At 44.6% G+C, this 24,011-nt stretch overlaps 1 protein-coding gene across 1 annotated transcript; it reads left to right on the plus strand.

Moving 5' to 3' along the window:
- Window positions 1–622: 622 nt before the first annotated feature.
- ttyh1 (tweety family member 1) lies at window positions 623–23,631 on the plus strand. The gene is made up of 15 exons (XM_080500992.1): window positions 623–651; window positions 4,922–5,088; window positions 6,621–6,850; window positions 10,613–10,724; window positions 12,592–12,929; window positions 14,204–14,299; window positions 15,066–15,138; window positions 16,881–16,956; window positions 17,779–17,834; window positions 18,136–18,228; window positions 18,363–18,455; window positions 18,572–18,711; window positions 20,245–20,412; window positions 22,106–22,184; window positions 23,544–23,631. Exons 2-15 carry the CDS (start codon window positions 4,954–4,956, stop codon window positions 23,625–23,627), a joined length of 1,773 nt encoding a protein of 590 aa, XP_080357118.1. The 5' UTR covers window positions 623–651; window positions 4,922–4,953; the 3' UTR covers window positions 23,628–23,631.
- The last annotated feature ends 380 nt before the right edge of the window (window positions 23,632–24,011 follow it).

A 24,011-nucleotide genomic window follows, 5' to 3' on the forward strand; every position in this document is an offset into this window, starting at 1 on the left:
GTGAGTGAGGAGGTTTTTTTTTTGTTTTTTTTTCCGACCCCCCCCCCCCCCCCTTTGCTAATCCGCGTTAACAGATTAATTATCTTTGGGCAATATCGTGTCACCGCAGTGTTGCGAAGTCGCGTGGGCATTGAGCGACGAAGGGCGACAATGCAACGATAAACAGTCCCTTAGGGGTGTCTCCTCAATCTTAATCCCTCTCTCTCTCGCGCGCTCTCTCTCTCTCTCTCTCTCTCTCTCTCTCTCTCTCTCTCTCTCTCGCGCGCGCTCACTGAGAACTCCTCTCCCATCCATCAACACAAGCACCTCTCCACTGTCACCAGACAACCAGACAATTATTGACCATTTAATATTTCGATCACTTCTAGCAATAACTGGCTTTTTAATTCTCATTTGGTTTTTTGTTTGTTTGTTTGTTTTTTTTAATTGATTTTGGGGTTCAATCTGACTTATTTCTGGCATGTCTAAAAGCCATTTTTCCAGGATGTTTTTTTTCCAAGAGCATCACGCGCTGACGGCTGACAGTATACCTCTCTGAGTGGGTGAATATTTCCACGGACACCGGCGGCAGAGAAGCGCCAGAAGAGGAGAGAGAGAGAGAGAGGGAGAGAGAGAGAGAGAGGGCGACCTCCCGACACAGCCTGACAAGAGGTAAGAGACCGATCCCCGAGCTCTCGCCGATTGTGGCTTAATTGCTGGATGTGTGTGTTGCCCGTGATTCACTTCGTTAATCAGGTGAAATGCGATGCATTATGGATGTGCAGTGCTGAGGAATCACACCGCATTCCTCATCTCCTGTTAAATGGCTGTGTGTGTGTGTGTGTGTGAGAAAAAATCACAGCCTCATCTCTTCTACTGTCACACCTAATGGTTGTCCTCTTCCATGGACTTTCTTTCAATTGAGTGAATAAATAAATAAATAAATGGAGCAGACACATCTGATGATGGTTTGATTGCATCCAGTGATATATATACATATTTATATATTTTTCCTCCTCTTATCCACCCACTTTTAGGCTCATCTGCCGCAGATGTTTGATCATTTTCATCCAGATTGCCCGAGGAATGCAAATTTTCTTGATTGGAGCTTTTTATTATTATTATGATTATGATGGTGATGATGATTATTATTTTTGGGTCACATTTGGTCACTCTCAACGTGATGTCACGCTGGACTCTTGCACACATCAAAGCACTGATTTGCAGTGACTTGCTGACTGTGAGCTGCACTTGCTTGTCTTCGCTCAGCTGCACACACTCTGGATGCTCGTTGTTGCTCAGTGAACATTCATTTTGCAGGTGAATTTTCGAAGGAGGAGGTAGAATTTCAATCGAGAGTATTTTCTTTTGATGCCCGGGCTTTTTGAGTGGTGGTTTACAAGGTAACTTCTAACCCATCACGTAGACGTTAACTAATGGCTCCTGGGTGATGTAGGGTGTCACTGGGATGTAATACTGTCTCGTAAATTACAGCCATTAAAGGAGGTTGCTGGTGAGAAGCTGTTAGGCTGTAATGTGGATCATAACTCGTTTTATGAGGCAAATTGGAAATGTGCTTCATTTCAGCGGCAAACAAACTACATTATTCATGCCCTCTGATTCGGAGAGATGTCGTCTCGTAAAAAAAGAAAAGGTGGAGATGATTTTTTTTCCCTCCCCTGTGCTGGAGATGATCCTAAATTCAGCTGACAGAAGACGCTCCAGCCTTGTTCTCATTAGCTGCATCACAAAATGGCCCTTTTTCTTTACATTCAGACATCATGGAGTCCCACATCCCACAATTCGTTTCTTCCCCGGTGTTGTCTGAGCTGCAGACCGAACACCTTTATCCTCGTGCTTTGTGTATCTTACCTCCCTGGGATCTCACAGTTTGTTTTGAGACTGTGGTTTTTCCTTCACTGCACTGTTATTCTCCCCTCTCTTTTCTCTCTCTCTCGCTCTCGCTCTCGCTCTCTCTCACTCTGCCAATGGAGGTCAAAATCACATTTATTTGCCTTCAGTTACGCAATGTTAACTGGCATAATAATAAGCTGGCAGGATGCATCAAGTCAAGTTGAGGCTCTGTATCTTTGACAGCTGCTGAGTAAATGCTGCAGCAGGACAGTGAACCCGTCCCCGGGGCCGTCAGCGCCTCATTAGATCGCCTCCACTTTTTTTGGAGGAACCCCGTACCTGAACTTTGACCTCACAGACATCAGATATGTGCAGATCTGAATCCTTAATGGGTTGCACATTGAGATACTTGAGAATAATTGAGAATAGCTTTATTAGACTTTTTAATATCATAGGAATTTGAGGGGAAACCCCCCCCCCCCCCATCATAAACCATTTATTTATCGTGCATTCTGTCAGGACACACATATTCCTCCCCACATTCCTGTTGTCACATCCTGTGTGCTGCTGATTTCCAACAGCATAATATGTATTTTGGAACTAAAGGCAACATATGGTTATTTGCACAGATCTTGTGTTTACAATGCATTTGTCCAAATATTATGTCAACGTCTTATATTTAATTTTATCTTCATGATGAAATCATCCATGTCGAGCTCTAAGTGGCAGGGGGAAGACGACGTGCCAAAGCAAATTTGGGAAATCCACATTTCATGATGTATTCCATGATGGTCATCGACTTGCCTTTACGTGTTTAGAAGAAATGCGAAGACATAAGAAGTAACTATAATGGCTCTCCTGAGAAAATTTCTCGACACTGTTCATAACTAATAACTTTGATTTCACTTTATATTGGTATGTGCCTCACATTGTTGTGTATGTGTGTATTTCTCTTGCATTACTTTCTATTTGCCTGCATTGACGTCCATCAAAGCAATTACTGGTTGCGGTGATCTCAACAGGTTGACTGGTTCTCCCCCGGTTGTCGAAATATTCCCTCACGTGTTTCCTGTGCCTCTCAAAAAGCTTTTACCCCTCAAACACTGATAAAGGCACCTGACAGACACTCCCTCACAGCTCCTGCAATACATCTAATCTAATCAATCCACTCCAGATAGACGACCGGGGAAGGAAACCCAACGCCGGAGCGCCGCTGCTCAGTCTGTTTACCCTGCTGATGTGCGGTGGACGGATGTGGCTCTCACAGCGTGTGAACCATTATGTTCAGCACTATTTTAATAAGGGAAATGGAGTGTTGGCAGTGATTTGATTTGTGACAGTTGGGCTGCTCGAACCATTAAGGTGAACAGGCTTATTGTAATGGGCTTAGAGCTGCACTGTCTGGTCTGCTGGCGAGCCGTTAACTTGTTCGGGCCCATAAAGCCGCCCCGGATGTAAATGGTGAAAGTGTCTGGCATTGAACGCGACGTGAAGCCAAATCAAAACTCTTCTTGTCGCTCAGTATTTAACACAATTATGTGCTGTGGCTCTTGGGCATCGGCGTCTGGGTGTGTGCGTGCGTCAATCAATAGGGGCAGTGCCGAGCTAAAGTAGCACATTGTGCTGATTGAAAGTTTCATTCACTGAATAAATCAGTTGTCAACCCAGTTGTCTCATCAGTCGCTAAAATAAAACACAGACTTTCAGTTCAGACCGTGGCCTTATTGGAGCCCTGTTTGGATGTTTTGCTGGTATCCGTTGGTGATTCCAGCATTGAGCCGAGCTGTATGCGTCTTTATATTGAAGCGTCCGCGTTGTTGTCCTGACTGGTTTTCTCTGTTCGCTCCTCTCTTGAGTCGCCTCAGAACACTGCTTTCTTAAACAGTAAAGCTCTGATGGGCTTTTAATCTTTGTGGCCGATATCAGGAGCCGAGCAGGCCCTGCACTGCCCCACCGCTCCCTCAGTGTAATGAGGATTCCACTGTGTGTTTTGGCTAACCAGATTTGCCCCTCGTATTTACCCTACTTTCTCCCTCCCTTGACCGACTTAAGTAAGATATAGTGAACGCTGAACAGTGGGAGGGGACGAACAAATATGTCTTCTTCAGGAGCCTCCTGGCATCTTATGGGTGTTATTCCCCCCCCCACACACACCCCTGAAAGCCCTGCAAGTACTCATCGCTGTACGTCTCTCATACAATATCTGTACATCAGCCTTTAAACAGAAACATATTGGTTGAGAAAGGCGTACGGCGTCGATGACGATGTTCTGGTCTGAAGGCTGCGACACCAAATCTGTTGTATACCAATAAGGCATGTTTGGAGATGACAGGGAGTGTAAAGCAGTGAACTCAACATCCAATTAGAATGAAGGTTATCAAAACTCTAGCCCAAGATGTAAATCTGCAATTCATTCAGCGATCATTTATTGAGTGATTTTGTTAGCGATCAATAAAAAAAAAAAAGAATTACATATAGAAATGTGTCCAGCAATGATGAAGTCGAACAGCTATATAATTCAACCACCAGCGCTGCTCTGTAGCCTTCATGACCGACCATTTTAACTTGTGTTTAGGGTTTGTTTTTAGACTATAAAATGTCATACATTTGTCAAAAATGCTTGATTCCCGAACTGAGTGACTGAAGTATTCTGATTCTAATGAAAACAATTATTTGCGTACACACAATGATCTGCAAATTGAATTCCAACTAATGTTAATATAAAGAATGCGAGCATCATGTAGTCTTGCGTGTGTTATGTCTTAGAATTTTTTTGTGGTTTTCCGTGAAAAAAAAAGGCAAGCTGGTTTATTCCTGCAGAAATCACCCATCACGCACTGCAGCCTCCACTTGTGAGTGGGATGTGTGAACCGACTTTCACTCCTCAGGCCTGCTTTTTTTTTTCTTTCACTCAGCTCAGGTGATCTCTGCTCACACACCACAGGAGCCGGGAACGCCTTCTCCTCTGTGCACCGTGACTTCTCCGTCCTCTCATTGCTGGCCATGTGCTCACGAAGACCCTCACTCCCTCCTCACCACATTTCTTCTTCTTCTTCTTCTGCTCTTGCTTCAAATCCTCCCTATGCAGGGTGGAGGAGGGGGGACCAGCGGCAGTAGAAAATGGCTGCCATGACAACGGTACCCAGCTATACCCCTTCAATATGGGTGAGAATGTGTCACGCCCTCCCCCGGCTGGACCTCACCATGCAGATGAGGGACAACATCTTTGTCCCTGACAGCTGGGAGTACCAGCAGGTAACGGACACCTGCCACAGCCGCTCACACATCACTTGTAACCACACGGCGCACTGTGACTGTCCAATCTACGCTGCCACATTGCGCAATAATTACCGTCCTGTTGCTCCATTAGCAGTTATGGGAGGATTTTACTGTTATTAAGTGTGTGATGGGCAATTTGAGCCACGTTAGTCTGTACGTTCCTGACTGGAACAGCCTGTTGCAGAGCAAAGATGATGACGCTCACAGATCTTTAAAAACACACGTTTGTGCCTAATCGTTGTTGGTGAGATGGCAGTAGAACACATGCAATATTCCACTTATCATCCCTTTATTCGCCTGCAGCGATGCTTCTCTGGACTGTACAAATTTGAGCCGTTTCACGCAATTGGTGCACGAGGCAGTGCGCGAGATTCAACATGGCGTTTGAGCACTCCGGCAGGTTTCTGCAGTCGCTATTGTCCATGTGTTTCCTCTGTCTGTGGTGAAATGCAAGGCTTCATCCTCTCTCCTCCACCAGCCTCGCTCACTGAAATGCTCCAGCTAAGCTCCAGTGTCTCACACTGTTTGTGACTTCTCTGCAGTAAAAAAGAAAAAAAAAAGAAGGAAAAGAACAGGGGGGGCGGAGGGGCAAATTATCCTGCAGAACAGAAAGACAAAAGAGACTGAAAGTGCTCAGAGAGAGAGAATGAGCGAGGCAATGAGTAATGCAAGGAGGTTGCTGAACAGAAAACTGGGCAGAGAGAGAGAGAGAGAGAGAGCGAGAGAGTGAGAGAGAGAGAGCGAGAGATAGACAAACTGAGAGCGAGAGAGAGGCAGTGAATGTATTTAAGTAGGTCACAGATTATTAATAGAGATTCAGTGGTGTGGATAGAAAGAAAGACGGGGGAGAGTGGGGGAGAGAAAGAGAGTGGGAGCGAGGGAGAGCGTGGGGAAAGAGGGATGGAGGGTGGGAGAGGAGCGGCGGGGAGGGGCTCTGAAAGAGCAGGAGGTGAGATGGAGAGACGGCGGGTGAATGGGTGGGGGGAGTGACAGACGGGCAGATGGATGAAGGATAATACTGTAGATATGTGTCGGAGCAAAATGCATTTCAGTAATGTTGACTTTGTGACATGGAGCTTGATCAAAAGCAAAGTCTGATATGGCTTAGTGACATTAAAACCCGCCGTGATGCTCAGATAGATCGGGGGTTTCGTGGGTTAAAGCCCCTGAAATAAATATTAATAATCGAGAATTAATTCGAAGTCGGTGCAAGTTCAACTCGTCCATTCACGTGTGAACTGAATGAACCCCGTCGCTTCATCTCTGATGCTTCTTTGATTCCAATAGATTTATACTAACGCACTTTTTTTAATCACACCCGCTGTTAATGGGGGCGGGACAGTATGACAAGCTATGGATTTTAACAGGATTAGCCGGTATTTCACCCTCTCAAATGCCTCTTCTTCACTTGTAAAAATGGAATTAAAATAACCTTTTTTTTTTTCTGACATCCACTGACTCATCTGCCTATTTTTTTTCCCCCTCCACCCCGCCTCTTCTCTTTCCAGACTCTGCTGGTTTTGTCTAGTTTATCAGCCATCGCTCTCGTTATCTCCCTCTTGGTGGTTCTCTCCTTCCTCATACACTACTGCTGCTGTCACCGTGGTGACCGGAGTGAGGGATCAGAGGAGGAGGAGGAGGATGAAGATGGAAGCACAGGTCACGGTTACAGCGGGAAGAAGGGGCGGGGCATCTGCTGTGTCACGTGGGTGGCGGTGGCAGCTGTCACGCTGTGCTGGTAAGAGGGAGGCATCGGACATGATATTTCATGGCGACACACTGTAAACACGTCATCATCTGGCAGCGGGGGGGGGGAGTTGTTTAGTAAAAACACTACATGTAAAAAAAAATATATATGCAGGTGCAATGAAAAATGCAGTGGAATAGTTCTTACTTTGACTGTTTTTGCTCTTTTTTTCACATTTTTATTTTTATTTATTTGTTTATTTATAGCTTTTCAGGCCTTCTGTGTTCTTTGACGGACACAACACACACACACACGCATGCATACACGTGCACAATTACACCTAAAGTCAATTACACCTAAAGTTGTATAGTTGAGAGGAATGATTTTGTGGGAGGAACCAGAGTACTTGAAACTACGCACAACGTACAACTCTGTACAGAAAGCCTGGGCTCAACCAGGGACTTTATTTTGGGTTTTTTGCACATCTTTATTTCAAACATTTGTTTTGTTATGTTTTTGTTTTCTTGTTGTTGACGTTGTTGTTGTTTTTACAAATAATGCCACTAATGAAACAATGCACTTGCTCATAATAGCGAGAGAAAGTATATATTATTATAATCATAACAATAACAACAACAATAATAATCATCATTATCATAATAATATCAGTCCTCAATCACCAATAGTGATATTGTATATTTGGCTGTCCAAAAAGGAATGGGGAGAAGCAAGCTGCTTATCTAGCCCTTCCCCTATTCCCTGTTATCTATGTAGAATTAAAACAAAACAAACAAAACAAAACAATTATCGTCATAAAGCGTAAAGGAAACAGATGCTCTTAAAACGCTACAATATTTCATGGCATCAGCTCATCATTGTTTTCTCAACCTGGGATGTTTGAATCTTTTTAATGACAAATCTCTCAAGATGGATCTGCTTTTTTTAGTGTAAGCAAATGATTGCTTTGTTGCTTATTTACATGAACACTGCACTTGAGTACAATCTTTACAGCCCTAGCTTTAATTTTATTTTATTTTGCCTCTTTTAAACTATCATTTCAGTTCATTCACAGATTTTTATTTTTTATTTTTTAAAATTTTAGTCGTGCATCTGGAATACAAACGTGGAATTGTGCTGTGGTGGTTATAATTGTCACAGCAAGAAGGTCCATGTTTGAGTCTCGCCATTGCTTTTCAGTGTGGAGTTGTGCTTCCTGTGCCTGCGTGGGTTTTCTCTGGCTTCCTCCCACAATCCAAAACATACCTGTTACGTAACTGGTTTCTCTTAATTGCCTGGAGGTATAAATGTGTGTGTGAGATTGTCTTTATCTGTGCATTTTCCCCTGTGATGGATGAGTGACCCGTCCAGGCGTCTTGATATCAGCAGCGATTAGCTCCAGCATGGATGGATATAAAACACACAGCTAATACTTTTTCAAATATATGACTTGTTTTCATATAAAAAGATTAGACTTATTTATTTGTGTTCATAAAGAGCAGGCAGCAAGTTTTATATGCAGGCATCTCAGACTTGGGTCACAAATAATAAATCTGTATGGTTCTGATGTACAAATTTGTATGCAATTTGTGGACTTTTTACATAAATCTACGTTTTTATTCATCGAACAATTAATTTCAAGGGACGTAATCAAACAATTTTTTTGGCAGTACGCTGCTTTCTTGGAGCAGAGGCAATGAGAAGACTGATAGAGGCACTAAAATCTTTAACAGTTCATATGAAGCTGTGGCTGGCAAGTGTCTATGGCCGAAGGTAATAAAATCATTCCACCAGGACCTCTAAAGCTCAGTAATTACCGCGCTCTATTTTTGTCTCCATAACTTTGAGATTGAGAAAGGAGAGCCGTTTCCTCCAGTTTGTCATTCAAGTTGAGGGAAAACTAATTTGGCTGTAACTTAATGTCTAATAATCCTCCCTCTTTCTCCCTACACCAGGGATTTCGAAATACAGCGTTTGAACCACTCATCTCACGCTGCACGTGTTTTGTCCCACGCCAGGTTGAAATATTTGGTTTAATGACGGGCTTCCTGGTCTTTTTGACATTATGAGATATTATTGCTCGCAGCTGTTCCATGGACAAGACAAAAAAAAAGCACAGCTCTTCTCTTCGCTTCTGGATAGTTTGAAAAAAACAATTAAAACCTGCCTTTCGATCACACGTGCAAATCACAACCGACGGGATCCGCGAATGGAGCGATTTCAGCCCGAACCTGTATAAAATGAGCTCAGTAGTGACATGAGACACGAGTGAAGTTCTCACAACGTTACCGTGGGTACTCTCTGTCAGCGGTGAGGCTGTGAATCACAACCTGCCTCCTCTTTCACCTCCACCGTCATGTGGTTTTTCTTTTTTAAGTCCCTCACATGTTCACTGATGTCACTGGAAAAGTCAAAGCAGCTCTGGATGACAGCTGACGGTCATGTTATGTTGCCATTCCTCTCCTCTGTGTGTGTGTGTGTGTGTGTGTGTGCGTGTGATCGCAGATGATCTCAGTGCACCTACCTACAGCACGCCAGTCACTCACCCACCAGTGCTCCCCGCAGCCCCTGGTGACCGCGCAGTCATCAAGTCAGCACATTGTGTTGGCTGCACGTTACACAAAAATGCTGCTTGACATCTGTCCAACACACTCCAGTACACAGCGGAAGTACGAGTCGCTGAGGGAAAGCTGGGCTGCCCATCAGACATTTAGAACCCAGAGCTGCGGGCCCAGCTGTGTGTGTGTGTGTGTGTGTGTGTGTGTGTGTGTGTGCGTGTGTGTGTGTGTGTGTGTGTGTGTGTGTGTGTGTGTGTGTGTGTGTGTGTGTGTGTGTGTGTGTGTGTGTGTGTGCGTGTGCGTGTGCGTGTGTGTGAGAAAATTATGGTGCAGTTTTGATGGCCGTTATTGTATTCCAGTCCATTCCTGCACATTCATGTGCACTTAAGGCTCTATTGCTACATCACAGAACATAATGTGCTGCAGATTTGATTCCAGCAGCTATAATGATGTCATCCTATACACACTGTAGGCCAATGAGGTGGTTGGAGTCTCCCCCTCATGGATCGTAATATAACGTTGGTGGTCTTCTCCTCTGATGCTCGATAAATGCGGCCCTTTTTGCTAGACCGGAGAGAATACTGCAGGATTTTACCTCTTGAGATGTTTAACGCTACACTCTGTCCTCCAGATGGTGGCTTTTGGTCACAAGTTAAAAAAAAAACAACAACAAAAAACCAAACAAACTGTGTATGTCATTTTAAAATGCTGCCGCATTAGGCGCCGTTCACATTTGCCAGTTTGAAATGCAAAGCACACGCAGACACAGGCACACATTCCTCCTTTCCCCCCCTGCTTTCTAATCTGGGTCACATACTTTGTGGGAGATTGGGTCATACCATTCCTCTTGGGTTCAAGGGGATTTGATGAACATCTGGCCCAAGCCTTAATCTGAATATTTGAATAACGGAAAGATGTGTAAACACGCCGCTATGTTTAACATTTCGAATATTTTCCTCGCCGGAGCTTAGCCGTCGACAGTTAGGAGTCAGCTTCTTCTTCTTCTTTTTTTTTTTACCATCATCTGTTTATTCCTTCCCCTCTGCTGCAACTGTTGGTACGCTCATCTACTGCACACATATCCCATCCTCACCAGCTCTATCTCCTCGTGTCACACTCATTTAAAATGTACATACACACTGAATTAAACATTACGTTTATGCCTTTTGCTGTCTGTGCTGCTATCCTTCTTCCTCTGTGTGTCACATGCTCCCTCCAAACAACGTTTTCACGTCTCTCCTCCCTTCCCTCTTTGCAGTGTTGCCATAGGCATCGGTTTCTATGGCAACAGCGAGGCTAATGATGGGATGTATCAGTTGACCTCGTCTCTTCTCACAGCCAATTACACGCTAGCTTCCATCGATCTGCTGGTGAGTGCTGCTCTCTGCAAGTAAAATGTCATGCAGAACATACCCCTGATGCTGTGTTTTGTATGTGTGCTAGAGAGAGAGAGAGAGAGAGAGAGAGAGAGAGAGAGAGAGAGAGAGAGAGAGAGAGAGAGAGAGAGAGAGAGAGAGAGAGAGATACAAACTTGTTTCATTGATCTCCCTGTGGTCAGAAGGTGGTTTGTGTGTCAGACGAGCTAAACGAAGTGACAAACCACCTGACAGAGCGACGCCACGAATGCATCAAGGAACCATTCAACTAATGTCAAACAGTGAGACAATGATCATAAGACTGAGAGCGGACCACATCTCTGACACGTAAACTCCCCTGTCTAAATCTGTCTTGCAAGTCATGAAAATGGAAAGAGCAAGCGTCTCAAGCCACCACATTGTTTCACAACATCTTCAGGAGTCCAAAAATGGTCACAGTTCATTTTAGTTTTCGGTTTAGCTTTTATGAATCTAAAGGTAACTGACAAAAGAAGTAACTTTTCAATTTTTTGGAAATGCATAGTTTATGCTACTTTATTGAAAAATCTTGGGGGGGGGGGGGGGGGGGGGGGGGGATTTCACACATTATATTTCATGACCTTTTCAAAGCATCGTCACACCGAAACAGCAAAGGTAAACATAACAAGTGTTTCAAAGACTGTTTAGAGGTCTTATGTTCTCCTTTTGCTCTGCACAAAAACCCGTGTCATATTAATGTGTGGCTCCAAAGTGGCAGAACATGTGTGTAATTGTGTTTAAACCAGTGATGTACAGGCAGCCTGTCCACAGTGTAACCTACATTTTGCTTGTCCAGAGTCTCCTCTGACTCTAGTCTGGATAATACAAGTACAGAAGATGGACACAAGCAATCACATTATATGATTGATTAAAAAAACCCCAAACAAATAAATAATAATCTATGTCCAGTCTGGACTTTTGTTTAATCTCTAATACATGTTCGTTTCCCCTTTCCCTTTAAAAAAAAAAAAAGACTTACTAAAGGCACTGTATAGATGCAAATAGAAAATACTATATAAAAAAACCCAAACCATATCTCAGGAAAAAAGACCCTTTGCATCTAAATATCTCAGCTGAACAGATTACTGTCTAAAGATTATGCATAAATGTACATGAATGGAATTCTACTGAAACAGTAACTGTACATCCACTGATGTCTGTTTGATACTTCATGTCATCTTGTATCAATAAACGCTTCAGTTTAGTTGCCAAAATTAGTACTAACCGAACTTTATTCACAGTTATGTATGTTTATGTAAAATATAGGAATATAGCTACACATATTAAATATACTTGGATTAAACATTTTTATATTAATGGCTACAGCTATACAAACATCAGAATTATGTCACCTGAAGAAATGGACCTTTCTTATTGCTACTCATGCACATGATTATAACCAAAGTTCAAGAACATTTTATACAAATAAAACAAGGTAGTAAAATTATATGAGTAAATAACCATGAACATACACACATGCATATAGATACACCGGCCCATAATTATGTATATATATACTACATGCAAAAATATATCCTTTATAAAATTTTGGAGTTTGAGAAAAAAAAAAAGAAAAGTGAAAGGTTTTGGCTCTCAGGAGTTGGAGGAGTGCAGCACCTGAAGTTAAACTTGTTTTGCTGATGATGAGGGCGGCCATTCCTCCAGACTGACGCATTATGAGGAACCACATCCTCAGTCCTCCACCCCACAACACACCACTCTCATCCCACCACGACGTCGTCGGCTTCCTCTTCCTCGCAGTTTTGCGGTCTCCAACTCACTTTCCTCTCCTGAACCTTCTTCTTCTTCTTCTCCTCCTCCTCCTCCTCCTCCGTCCCTCCAGATTTCTGACACTATTGCCGGACTGCAGCTGTCCGTCTCCGGCCCGCTGTCCTCAATGGAAGAGCTGTTCACCGGCAGCAAACCTTTCCTGGTGTCGACCAGGAACTGCCGACGGTTGTCGGAGAACGTGATGAACCTCCTCTCCTCCATCTCGCTGGCTCGGTTCAGCGTGGATGCGGGGCTGGGCAACGACAGCAGTGTCAGCGGGGCGTCCATCATTCCCCTGACCCCCGTGCCGCCCTCCGTAGCCCCGACCGTGGTGCCTAATAGTGGGCTGATGCCCAACCCCTTCTCACCTGGCTGGGCGGCCAACACGCTGATGGTCAATGAGGACTACAGGTGAGGTCACAGCCCTGGACAAGGTTCTTACAACTGAACAGAATATGACAATTTTTATTATAGATTCTGATACACATTAAGGAATTTATTAAGTATTTCCATATCGCCAAACGGTGTACATTTTATTGATGAGAATGAGATTTATTTAGCAGTGCTTTACGGAGAAAAGAATTTAGATGAACTGGATGTAAAGTCTTAAAGAAAGAGTAAAATCATGGAGCGCAAACAAAACCAATGAAAGCATCGACAAAGTAGATTTTTAGCTGCTATTGGTAACTGTCGACTGAGGTTTCCTGTCTAATATGAAAAGGGCTAATATATGTGAATTATGTGATTTCCTGTGGGGCTGCTTGTTGGTTTAGTGGTTGGCAGTGTCTCCTCATAGCAACAAGGTTTTAGTTTTGAGTCCCGGCGCAGCCAGTCACTGTGGATTTTTTCCAAGTTCTTCTGTTTTCGTTTTGTTTTGTTTTTTTTCCCACCAAAATTTGAGGTAAATGGTGATTGGCTGTGAGTATTTATGTGTTTGCCCTGTGGTAAACTGACAGCCTGTCCAGAGGCAGCTTGGATATTTAAAGCTCTTGATGAGGTTTTTGGGGTTTTTTCTGTTTAAGATTAATTATATGTGCTCATACAACTGCCATCACGTCACAGTTACAGACAATGATTCCTGTCATGCATTGAAAACAAGTTTTAGAATGAATTAATATTCTATCTAAAAATAGTTTTCTCTCATAAAACACCTACATTTACATAAAGCCTCAGTACCACTTTCAAAAAGATTAAAATGGACAAACTGATGGTAGAAAATCATCCTTTTTATTTTGCCTCTCATAAATGTTGTATGTTTATGTGGGTGCATTCATTAAATTCTAGTTTGAAAGGCAAATGTCAGAAGTCCAACATTTATAATGTGAAATCTGTAAATCCTAAAGGGGAGGATTAAACTAGTTCTTTTGTTTGAGCTTGTTGTCTCATGTGTCTTGGTGTGTTGTTGACGCCTCTGGTCAAAAAGTACTGATTTTTGGAACATAAATCCATAGAAGCTCTGATAATAGCAGGAAGGAAGGAAGGAAATAAAACAACTGTAACAGCAACAACTCCATCAACTCAAACCTTACAAGACTCATGTGGCCTAAAAATGTAACAGACCTCATAAGCATATGATCACATAAAGGCGCAATTAAAAATTTTTTTTAATAATGAAGTGATTACATCTTGCAATAGATGTTTACGTTGAGTAAACAATGACGTGATGAAGTGACACTTTGCTGTAGGTGGCTGTCATACGTGTTGCTGCTGCTGCTCGACCTCATAGTGTGTCTGTTCATTCTGCTGGGACTGGCCAAGCAAGCTCGCTGGCTGCTGATCCTGTGAGTACACACACACACACACACACACACACACACACACACACACACACACACACACACACACACACACACACACACACACACACACACACACACACACACACACACACGCACACACACACTCACACACACACGTGCGCACAACAATACATGTGGGACGCTGCATTGTGACCCCCACATATTAGGTTTCAGAGTATGCTCTGGGTTTTCATAAATTTAAAGGACATTGTGTTCATTTACAATCGTTTCCTGCAGACTCCCTATAAACTCAGCCACATCTACCACTTACTTAACCACCCGAAACCTTAATCTAACCCTGACCACGGTACAAGTCTGGAAATTCAAATTATTCTTCAATTAGGAGGTTTCACAATTGTTCCCACCACAAACACAGTTGGAAGAACATGCGGCACGTCTCCTTAACATGAACTTTGGGTCTTCCGTATCAGTAATAACATTTGTACAGCATTACTACATCCGTTTTGTTCCCCACGAGTGAGGGCGGATGTCAAAATTCATGAAGGCTCCAACATTTCAGAACCCACTGAAAAGGCAAAGTGGGGACACACACACACACACACACACACGCGCGCGCACACACACACGCGCACACACACACACACACACACACACACACACACACACACACACACACACACACACACACACACACACACACACACACACACACACACACACACACACACACTGGTGTGATGGTCAGTGTGTCTTCCTGGCTGAAGGGTTTGTGCTGTTCCCCCCACAGGATGACCGTGCTGGCATGGCTGGCTCTGTTCCTGAGCTGGGGCTCTCTGGGCTTGGAGACGGCCACTGTGGTGGTGAGTAGACCCAGAAAAATTGCTGTGGTGAGCGAGGAGGGGCGCTTTGGAGGGGGGGGATAGGAAGTGAATGGCGGTGGGACTGACTGACTGTAGCTGAGAGAAGAGAGCTTTAGGAGGCCGACCCCTGATGGCAGGCCAAAGTGGTGGTGGTGTGTGTGTGTGTGTGTGTGTGTGTGTGTGTGTGTGTGTGTGTGTGTGTGTGTGTGTGTGTGTGTGTGTGTGTGTGTGTGTGTGTGTGTGTGTGTGTGTGTGAGACTGAGATTTCTGTGTCCATTGTGCTAAACTGTGAAAAGACTGGCCTCCTAGGGAACGCTGCAGCCGTGGCAGAGGCCCAAGACGGCAGGAAAATGGGGCAGAGATTAAAGATTCAATGTGCGTGTGCATGAGTGCGTATGTGCACCAAAGTGAGTGTTTTCCGTGTGTGTGTGTGTGTGTGTGTGTGTGTGTGTGTGTGTGTGTGTGTGTGTGTGTGTGTGTGTGTGTGTGTGTGTGTGTGTGTGTGTGTGTGTGTGTGTGTGGGTGCCTGGCTTTGAGAAGTGAGGTTAGAACATGAAGGAAGAGAAGTGCTTTCAATAAGAGTGAGGAGGGGAGAGAAAAAAACAAGAGTGCATCTCAAGATCACTTTTATAGTGTGTTGTGGTGGTGATGGGGGGGGTGGTTAGAGTTGAAGCTCTTACTCTACCTCGGCCTTCCCATCTTGTATGCAGAGAAGTGCAGCGTGAGAGTAATCCTGTGACAGTTTGCGAACACGCTGCTGGAGGAATCTCCCTCCGTCCAGCTGTGCTGAACATGACATGACAGTGAAACGCTTCTAACAGGCAACAACAAGCCTCTCTTTGCATCGTGACATTTCTCACTCACAAAGAGTGTAGGAACATTTGATTCCCCCCCCCCCCCCCAAAAAAAAAAACAGAGGACTGTACTTTTTTTTCATGCACGCCCTGTGAAAGTCTCTTCATCCCAGCCCTTTATTTGACGTGTGTGAGGAGGGTAAATGGCGGGGTGTTTTTCTGCATTGCTGCTCATTTTAAGAGTCCCAGTGTCATGTGGGGCTGGCAGGAGATGTCCCAAGGCCTGTGTGGGTCCACACAGTGCGGCTCTGTCCCTGGCCACTGACGGGAAAACAATGGGCCAGCTGTGGGCCTGCCCGCTTTTATTCTTTCCCCCCCCACTGCATTTCCCGTTAGTCCCGGGGCTCTCTGTGGGGCTCCTGCTCCCTCTCCTGGTGGGGCGTTCGGAGGCTACGCGACTGCGTGGGTACTCCCTCTAGTGCACCGTAAACCAAAAATAGTCCAGGCCCCATGATGTGTCGAGGTAGTATGGGGGGGAAAAAAATACGTTTTTTTTTTGGTTGTTTTTTGTTTAAGAAAGGACAGTCACATTTAATCTGTGGTGTTTTTCCAACTTGTGAGATGGGCCTTTTTTGTGGAATTCAATGTGGCAAAACACAGTTTGGTTCCCACACTTTGAAACCTCCCGATCTCACGGAAACACAGATGACTGTCAGAAAGGGTGCAGACTCGTCCCGGGCCGACATGTGACGCATGCTGATCAATGCTTGCTTTCTAAACTTTGCGCCGCCGTCAGACATCAGCCGAGGTAAGTATGTCAGTCGGTCAGTGTGTCCCGCTAACTCTGTTCTTGTGATCATTTTCTCCTGCACACTCCCTCCATTGCCTCGTGTGTCCCTCTGCGCCTCTCCTCCTGTCATCCTCTTTTCACCCTCCCCCTGCCGCCAGGCCCTCAGCGACTTCTGCTCGGATCCAAACGCAGTCGTGCTCAACTCCACCAACTTCAACACTGGGACCAGCTCAGGTGCAACATGCTTTTTTTCTGTATCTAAACAGACATGAAATAATGAGTTGGACATGTCCTCTTGGTTACATGGACTGTAATTGAATACCGATCTGGTTACAATCGCATCTTGATTCATCTCGATTAATCTCATTGACGTGTTACCACAGGCGGGCTTTAAGGTGAAGCTGATTGCAGGATCATGTGCGCATGTCACAAACGACCAACGTCACGGAGACAAGCATTATGGACTTTATCCACCCGAATTAACGTGTTGATATTCAATCACTTTAAACACCATGTCCAATGTAAACGGTCTAATCGGATCTCTCGACTGGAATCAGATGGAGAAACGGTGACCGTGTAAAGTTATTTTTCTCTCCATCAGCTTCTTCTGTGCAGCTAAGAAAGGAGAAGGCTAAAGAAGAATACTACATTATCTTAGCATTCACAATCATCCTTTACTACAACATTTACAAGAAAAACGTATTAATACGTCTTCAAAGTGTAATCAGGGTCAGGTTTTCCCATTCACATTAATTAATTTTTTTAATATAATTCACTGACGAGGTCCATATTTACACAATGATAGACATGTAGTGACAACTGGGCAGGCACATGCTCTCAGCCAATCAGAATCAGGGAGGCCACCATGCATGGAAGCTCATGGAAACGTCTCTCATGCAGCCAAGCAGACGTTTAAGCTACTTGCCATGTCTCAGATTATTTTGTTACTCTAGTAGCATATTTACAGATGTAGTATTCTACCGTTTTATATTATATTAGTCTGTGTATTTTTCTCTGCCGTACACTCATCTCTCTGCTGTTCTGTTGGCCATTCAGATGTGTTGGATTATTACCTGACCTGCAACAGGCGCATGAACAGTCCATTCCAGCAGGTAACGTGACCTCACGCTAGTCACACGTTAAATAGCAACATATTACAGCGCAGGCGTTACGCTGACGCTCTCACCCGGGGGGCGGAGGGGGGTTCAAGTAAGTGAGCAGGTTGGGTGTCAGACTTTCTCAAGGGCAGTTCAGGGATGTACAGCTGTTGCTGCAGTCCTGTCCCTCAAGGGGTTTAGTCCCCTAAGTATTAGTGACACTCATTGCATATTAATGGTATATTTCAGGATTAATGCAAAAAAAAAAAAAAGAAAGTTTCCATTTCCACTGACTTTACTGAATTGTTGGCTTTAGCTGCTGACCCAGTCGCAGAGGGCGCTCTCAAACATTCACACACACCTCTCCAGTCTGGACAGAAATGCTCTTACGCAGTTCCCCAAAGCTGAGGTAAGCCATGATTCATGCACTCAAAAAACATTTTAAAATAAAAATAAAAAAAACCCCAACAAAATACTGTCGATGCTTCACGTGAATCAGCTTTCCACGAGTTTCTCACATTGAATAACTGTGTGTGACTACAGAAATCACTCAGGGAGGTCCAACAGATACTCAACTCCACAGAGGGCAACTTCCATCAGTTGGTGGCGCTACTGAACTGCCGGGGTCTGAACAAGGTAAACCAGGGAGGCTGCAAACAAGAAAAAAAAAAAAAAATCATCAGCCATTATAACATATGGAACCCAAGCTTGTTAGAAAACAATGTTTTGTTTTCCCGGCATTTCATTTTTAGGACTATATTGACTCACTGAAAGGCCTGTGTTACGACGGGATGGAGGGATTGCTCTATCTCTCGCTCTACTCTTTCCTCTCTGCTCTGGCCTTCACTGCTATTCTCTGCTCTCTGCCCGGTGCCTGGAGGAGCTTTCCCAGGTGAGGAACAAAGTTCACCGAAAAAACAAAACGTTATTTTAGTAGCGCAATTGATTGTGACGAATTCTGAAGCACCACCAAGAATTCTCTGCATTCCCTTCCTTCGGCACTCGACGTCGTCTGTGAGCTAATAAAGATAATAAAAGAATGTTTGTCCTCGAGCTTTGGGAAGGATGCTCGCTCCCCTGCGCGGTCTTTCGCGGCAAACAATGTGCTGATCCTCCACAAGCACATTCTGGCTACAGAATGTCGGCTGTTTGCGTGCCATACAATTGTACTTGGCACGCACAGAGACACTGAAGTGTATTCTGGTGTGTTCCAGCAGAGCCAAACTTCCAATAATAGCTGGAGGTTTGCCACTTCTCAGCCCTCCCCCACATCAGCTTTGTGCAGTTTGTGTACACAGGTACAGTTTTTTTATGGACTCCAATATTAGTCCAGAGTGGGGGAAAATTGCGGCTGTACAATAGCCGGCCGTCGGCGCCGTACGCAAATAGGATTAGGTGGTATTTGGATGGGAGCCACTCAGCGGTTTGATAAGGTCACCGGTCCACCACAGGACAAACACACGCTCACGTCTGTGGACCAGTTGGAGATGTCGGTTCAGCGAACCCACATGATTTTGGAAAGCGAATGAATGCACAGAAAGAACATGCAAACGATACACATTCATTTGTTTGATTTACTTTTATATTATTCATCATACTTGCGTTGCGTGACATAAACATTGCTGCTGTGTTCCATCCTTGCTCCGTTTTGATGGTTTTATTTGTTTCATTGCTTGTTAAGTTTCAACATAACTCTTTGACGCTTGCTGTGGTTTTAATGTGCTCCATAACAAAAAAAAATCTCTATTTCTATATAATAATGTATATTCTTGCTGAGAGGAGAGGAGTGTTGACCACTATTCCATTGTGCAGGACTTTCTTACAAGTTTTATACTGGAACCAGCTGCACTGCTGCAGAGAAAAATGAACTCGGTGGTAAAGGTGAAACAAAGCATCATTAAAAAAAAAAAAAAATACAAATGAGCCTGTGGATGTGATCAGATTGTGCCTGGATATGGATTTTTGCCATTCAAATTTTTTTCTCAAAATAATCAAAACCTCTCTCAGGACAAAGCTTTGCTTTCCTGTAACAGTTTCACAATTCAGAATGATAAAAAAGACAAACCTCAACAGACTGAGAAACCTAAACCATATTGTTCCGCTTCTAAACGAATGAAACTCGAAACTCAAACTGTTAAAATGCATCTAATAATCCTGCAATTACGGTGCAGATTAAATTAAGTCTATTCTAACATTAAAAAAATAGTTTTATTTGCTATTGTTTGGGGAGTTGTTTGCACACCCATGTTTTGTTTCAGGGAGATTCACAGTCAGCTTGTGAGGTGAATTAATTCACACAGTATTTTCATTTAATATTGTACTTTGGCAACAGGACCAGTGAACGCGATACATTTCAAGACACATTGATTTTCAGCTTTGCTCTGCTCTCACGCCTCTTGTTTTCTTTGTTTCATGGGCGCCACAGTGAATCAGAGGAGTACGAAGACTCGGACAGCGAGAGTGAGGATCCCTTCACCTCTCATCAGGCACGTAGACAGACGGCCTCGGGGTCTCAGCGAGGGGCCATGGCCCCCTTCTATAATTACCCGGGGGCCGGGTGGACACCCCCGTTTTCTAGCGCGCCGCCCCTCCCGTGAGTAACACAGACACACAGACACACAGACAGACAGACAGACAGACAGAACATCCCCAGGAGGACGCTGCTCTTCAGACAGTTTGATCACCATCAGGCTTATCTTCCGGCTTCAGTACCTGCAGTCACGGGTAGCGTTCACCACCCCCCCCCCTTCCCCCCACCCACCCACCCACCCACCCACCCATCCCACGTTAGGCAGGTAGTGTGGGGACTTCTACATACACACAAACACACTGATGCTCTTGTGCAGACACATAGTGTTTTTGTTGAAGGTGAAGGTCTTCAAGTTGAAAGCAGACCGCCCCCCCCCCCCCCACCTCCCCCTCCTCCTCCTCCCTCCCTCCCTTCAAACACAAGTATCATCATGCATCTTTACACAGGAGGCCAATGTGAGTGTAGCTCAGGCAGCCAGGTTCACACACCCCTGTATGCACAGGCAGGGTCAGTCCCAAATGCACAGAGCTGTCAGGTTATAAGCACATTGCATCGCAGACAGACACACAGACAGGTCAATATGGACTTTTACAGTGTAGGCAGAGAAACAGACACAACTCCCGAGGTCTGTCTGTCTGTCTGTGTGTCTGTCTCTCCGTCTGTCAGGTGTTTCAAGGACAGACGATGTAGGCCGCTCGCTCATTTCACAGATCTGGTCTCAAATGGCGTCCTGTCTCCTAAACAGCAGTATGCTACTGCTGTGTTGGGGGGAGGGTGTCATTGACGAGGCCGCGCTCGTAAAAACTCCGGCGGTGTGAGGCTCAGGTTGACTATAGGTAACCCCCCCCACCACCACCACCCAGCACCACCGCCACCACCGCCACCACCACCACACACACCCTCCTGCATCGCTCTCATCTGTCTCCTCACTGTGGTGTCCAAACCGCTCAGGTTATCTCTCCAGATCTGTCCTGCCGCTTCTCTCTGCATCGGCCCTCCTCCTTCCTTTGTTTTTTGTTTTTTTTGGGTTTCCCCCTCTTTCACCACTTTCAATTTTCTCATCTTCTTATGTTCCCCCCCCCCTCCTCTTCCTTCTTCTCCCTCACTGAAGGATCCGAGCATAGTCAGTGCTACCTGATCGTGTAATAATTTTTTACTCGGGTAACCCTCCCTTATCTAATATTAACACACAGATACAGAGAAAAAAAACCCCCCCAAAACAAAGCATCTAGGCTCAGAAATACAGCCAGCACTAAAACAAAAAAATACAGTCCACTCCTTTTAACTGGAGTCAGCTCGGGATGGCTTTAAAAGCTCTCTGGGTTTTATCGAGCAGAAAAACAAATTCATTAGGGAGACAACATTGTGGCTGAGACTGTGAGTCTCACCCAGGCCTAAATGCATGTAATTGCAGCTTATTGTATAAACCCTGCGGTGGAGTGGACTGTACGCCTGCCGCTGGCGCTCACGGGGCCTTACTTGAGTGCCAGTAGCGCTAATACCTCCACTGATAGCTCCACTGAGTGCTCTTGTTTTTCCGCACTATATTTCTAACCGCTCTCTCTCCTTCTTTCCCCCTCACCTGTCCTCGGGTCCCGTCACCCTTGCGGCCCTTCCCGTCCCGCCCCCCCCCTCCTGTCTTTCTCGATGTGTCTCACCCCTGTGTCCCTCTCTTCTTTATCCTCCACTCCTCCTCCTCCTCCTCTCCCTCTCTCTCTCTCTCTCTTCTGTCCTTGTCTTTTCTGTCTCTATGCAGGACTCCAAACGTTTCCTCCAATGGCAACCCTGGCTATGAGAGCCTACCCCTGACTGACAGGCAGTCCCCACCCCCCTCTGTGAGTTCCTCTGTACTCATGATGCCATCACAGTCTGCGCCATTTTTTCATTGCACTTAGTCTCTCACGCCCGCTTCGGTCATCAGTAAGCGATCGCACTCGCGTTCTGGTGAGCCTTCAGCCTCGCAGGACCCCCCCCCCCCCCTCCCTCCTCCTTAAACTGGCCTTTTGTTCATTTCCTGAACCAAATCATCCAAAAAACTAAACCGAAAACGTTAATTAACAATGAACTTGTCTGTTGCTTCTTGTTTTACAACTTGAGTTCTGAGAGCGAAAGGTGTTTTGCTCACATCATCTGACCGTTTAAATACCAGAATGATTTGCAATATGAACCTTCGGCATCGAGGTTCCTTTATAAACTTCTTCTGGATCACGCTCGCGATGATCTTTGTCAATCGATGGAGTTTCAATAAAACTTTCTGTCTCCAAAACCATAGATGTCACTCTTAACGGCACACCGACATTCAGCAGTAACAACTCGGCAGCAGAGCCGAGTCCTCGCCTCAGCTGAAATGGCTGTGTGGAATTTGGTCACTATTTTACTAAACTCTTGTCCACTCCTCATGAATCCTGCCCTAACTCAATGCTCCTGCCTTGCAATATGGAAAATATTCAATTTTAGCGCACCGTTAGCCTGCATCCACGGTGCATGTGATGTATGACAGGCCTATAATAAACCCTTTATCAGTGTGTGCGTTGGTGGTGTATCTCAGCTGTTCTGTGGCTCCTTCTTGCTGTTATTAGTTCACTAAACTGTTTCTCTCAAGCACGAATAACATCTAAATTATAAAGCGTCTTCTCGATTTTACAGTTCCTTGGCCGAACTTAATGAGTGAATCATACATTAAAGCCTGTGTGGGTCATTAGCCGAACCCACAAAGCAATAATACAGCTGTGTGCACATCAATAAGACCGGACAAATTAAAGGAGACAATAAAAAGGAAGTACCGCACTATAATGAATTATTGTATAGTTGCCAAATCATGGACTCCATTTAAGTAAATCTGCGGTGACTGTATAGGAGCATAAGTTATATATTAACGATGTGTCAGTCTCACTTTAAACTTCAGAAAACTCCACAGCTTGAGGAAGACTTGAGGAAAACCGAATTACCATCATTTTATGTAATTGGCCGTTTCTGGCGGTTGATAAAACAGTCCAGGAAGAATTACAAACGTTTTGGTCAGACAGTGAGCGAAACACGTGCTCTCAGCTATTCCGGCGTTAATGTTTACATGTATGAATAACAGATTCTTCTGTTCTTCGATTTTTTTTTTTTTTATGTCACCTCAACACATCTCTGGACCGGCTCAACTCCTCCTCCTCCTCTGAATCCCACTGTGTTTTCTGGAAGTGCAGTACTCTCCCAGCATGCTGACTGGTTACGGGGGAAGTCAATCACACCCCAACCCTGCCCATTCAAGGAACCTGTATTCACGTTGATTCTTTTTTTTTTGTTTGTTTGTTTGTTTTTTTTTGTTAGAAAATGTATAGAAAAAAAAATATGTTTAGTTTTCATATGAATGGACACTTTAATTAAATGAAAAAGAAACTAATCTAAATACAATGAATGCTAGGTGTGTATTCAAAGTGCATAACGTCAGTACCACTGAGTATTACTAAAAGCACTTAAAGAAACGGTCCTCTACGGACCGCTGGCGTCGCCCACGGTGACGTTACTGCCTGGTTGTGCGAAGCTTTGAACCAAGTCCGCTTGGCCTAAATTTATTCCCGTCGTTCGTCCAGACTCTGTGTAAACTGTGAACAGTGGTGAGGCAAGTCAGAATGGTATTGACGTTACTACGTTGTAGTTTTATATTCTTAAAT

Source organism: Blennius ocellaris (genome assembly GCF_963422515.1).
Source record: "Blennius ocellaris genome assembly, chromosome: 8".
NCBI classification, from domain to species: domain Eukaryota; kingdom Metazoa; phylum Chordata; class Actinopteri; order Blenniiformes; family Blenniidae; genus Blennius; species Blennius ocellaris.

Excerpts from the sequence above, each read along its gene's own strand:
- ttyh1 (XM_080500992.1), top strand. The coding sequence starts at position 4,954 with ATGGCTGCCATGACAACGGTACCCAGCTATACCCCTTCAATATGGGTG. Across the intron at positions 5,089-6,620 it reads ACAGCTGGGAGTACCAGCAG|ACTCTGCTGGTTTTGTCTAG; the intron begins GTAACGGACACC and ends TTCTCTTTCCAG. Across the intron at positions 18,229-18,362 it reads CGCAGTTCCCCAAAGCTGAG|AAATCACTCAGGGAGGTCCA; the intron begins GTAAGCCATGAT and ends GTGTGACTACAG.